This window comes from Hippocampus comes, unplaced genomic scaffold (genome assembly GCF_001891065.2).
Source record: "Hippocampus comes isolate QL1 unplaced genomic scaffold, H_comes_QL1_v1.1 scaffold159, whole genome shotgun sequence".
In the NCBI taxonomy this organism is placed as follows: Eukaryota; Metazoa; Chordata; class Actinopteri; order Syngnathiformes; family Syngnathidae; genus Hippocampus; species Hippocampus comes.
This window is the reverse complement of record NW_017805742.1, coordinates 1216144-1218465: the sequence shown is the minus strand read 5'-3', so window position 1 is coordinate 1218465 and position 2322 is coordinate 1216144. Positions and strand designations below refer to the sequence as shown.

The window sequence follows — 2322 nt, the reverse complement described above, 5'->3', positions numbered from 1 at the left end:
CGAGCCGAGGACGAGAACGAGCAGCTGCGGCAGAGGATCATCGAGGTGGAGATCTCCAAGCAGGCGCTGCACAACGAGCTGGAGCGGGCCAAAGAGGTCAGTGGATATAGACTACATACCCCGCAGCAACATATATATTTTTTTAGGTCATGTCACCACAGGTTTCTAGGCAAAAATCAATAATCGGTACGCCCAAAATCCCAATTAAAAAAAAATTGACATACAGTAGTACAGTCACCCTTGCTAGGCTGTTCCCTCGACTACACAACGACAAAGGACGGGGAGAGCCAGCATGGACAGGAAGTCAGACAGACACCCCCCCCTATCAATCCTCCCCAGTAACAAACAAGAGCCCGACATAGAGTAGCAGGGAGGGAGAGTCAGTGTGGACAGCAAGCCAGACACTTGGAGAATGATAGTGCCTTCAGATTCCGGCCTAGCAACAAACGAGATTCAAACGTCTGTCTTGTGCTACTTTTGTTGCCTCTGCCAAGGAAGCGACAGTTTTATTCAGGTTTCTTTCTAAGTTAGCCTATTTGTGGAAGCGGCGTAGTCATGCGAACGTAAAGTGCGCGTGGATTGCTAAGAGAGAGAGAGAGGAACATTTAGCATTGCGACTGCATCCTGCGTGGGCTGACATTAGGATGGGTGGGACTGCAGGATGACTCTGGGGAAGTGTGCAGGTTTTGGGGCTTGGTTCTCCTTAACGTTTGTCCCACAAAAACAAACGCTCTCTCCGGTCCCCCCCCTCAGTTGCTTCAAGAGTTACATTCCGCAGACACCCATGCTTCACATAAAAATGACAACCTGTTATGCCGCTTCATTGGAAGTGCATTTTCAAAAGTGACGTTTCAGTTTAAAAAACTAAAATAAAGACAAGCTCTTTGACCTCCCATAATTACTTCTCTTATTATTTTCTCAATTTCGCTGAATAACAACGGTCTATTTCTTTCTCTACCTCACTGAACATAAATACATTTAATCTTTTCTACCTCGCATATTTCATTTTTTATGTTGTCATGGCAAAGGTCAACGTTGATTATGCTTATTGTTTATTAATGACTCACTTTGGGGGACCTCCTGCAGTCACACAATTTGGTGGAACTTTCTTTTTAAGCTGGAAAGCACACTGTGATGCAATCCATGTTTTCCTTTTTTTATGGGGGGGCGGTAGTGTTATTGAAGCAAGAAAACACTATTGACAGCACAGTGTGTGCAACAAACCTTCATATATATATATATATATATAAATTTTTTTTTTTTCAGCTGACACAAACTTAAAACGTGAATTGCCATTCACATGAGTCATCACTGCATTGAAAACATGAAATGACACATACATGACGCGGGCTTGTGCGTTGCGTGCGCGCCATACTTTGCCCACACTTGGGTGTAGAAGATCTGTGCATGGGGCACATATAGCTCGCAAATTGGATGATGACAATTTCAAATTCGAGCATGTATTGCTTATCAAAAGCTGGTAGAAGAACACGAGGGAATCTCATTGACCCAGTTAGCATGTGCTGCTGTGTGTGTGTGTGTGTGTGTGTGTGTGTGTGTGTGTGTGTGTGTGTGTGTGTGTGTGTGTGTGTGTGTGTGTACGTGTGTGTGTGAGACTCCGCCAATGAATGCCGAGACTCCCTGCCGCAGTGGCACACATACACTGCACGCATCCTCCCTTTGAACATAAATACACGTCGAGCATTTATAATTCAGTACAGCGCCACATCATCGCATAAACTTTTTTAGGGACTGCTTTGTCATACGATATTTTACCCCGGTCATATTAGCGTCTGGGATTTGTGTTTTTCGTGGGATGACACAGAGTTATCTTGACACAAAGGCACGCGGGATGACGTGAAACTGTCGCATTGTTTTACATGTTGGGATTTACAAGCTGGTTTGAGAGGGTCTGCGGCCTGATGATGTTGAGCCTTATCTCGTAAAATAAATGTCGGGAGATGACATCCTGTGGCTTCACGGGCTTGTTAATACGTCACAACATGTCATAGGGAAAATCCCGGATACAAACGGAATCGTAGTGATGGCATCAGAACGATAGGATTGGATGAGAAGTGACTGGGTCTCGTGAAGGAGCCTTGCTGCTCGCCGATACGGATTTGTCATCTTTTGAATGAAAAGCTCCGGGTTTGCTTTGAGTAAGGAGGAAGAGGAAACAATGAGCGTAAGAAAAGGAGAATGGGTTCATTCAAATATAAAGGCAGGGCAGGATCTCGAGTGTTGAGGCTCCTCCGGTAGCTACTTACTGTACAGCAAGTTCGAGACCGCTTCAAAGCATATGCTGGCCTTCTCCCACCCCCC

At 45.3% G+C, this 2322-nt stretch overlaps 1 protein-coding gene across 1 annotated transcript in view; it reads left to right on the top strand.

Annotated features, from left to right (window-relative positions):
- The window catches only part of mtcl1 (microtubule crosslinking factor 1), a 37978-nt gene that overhangs the window by 5332 nt on the left and 30324 nt on the right, over nucleotides 1-2322 (top strand). Inside the window, 1 exon segment of the mRNA XM_019883626.1 lies at nucleotides 5-96. Within this exon segment, the coding sequence (XP_019739185.1) occupies nucleotides 5-96 (92 nt within the window).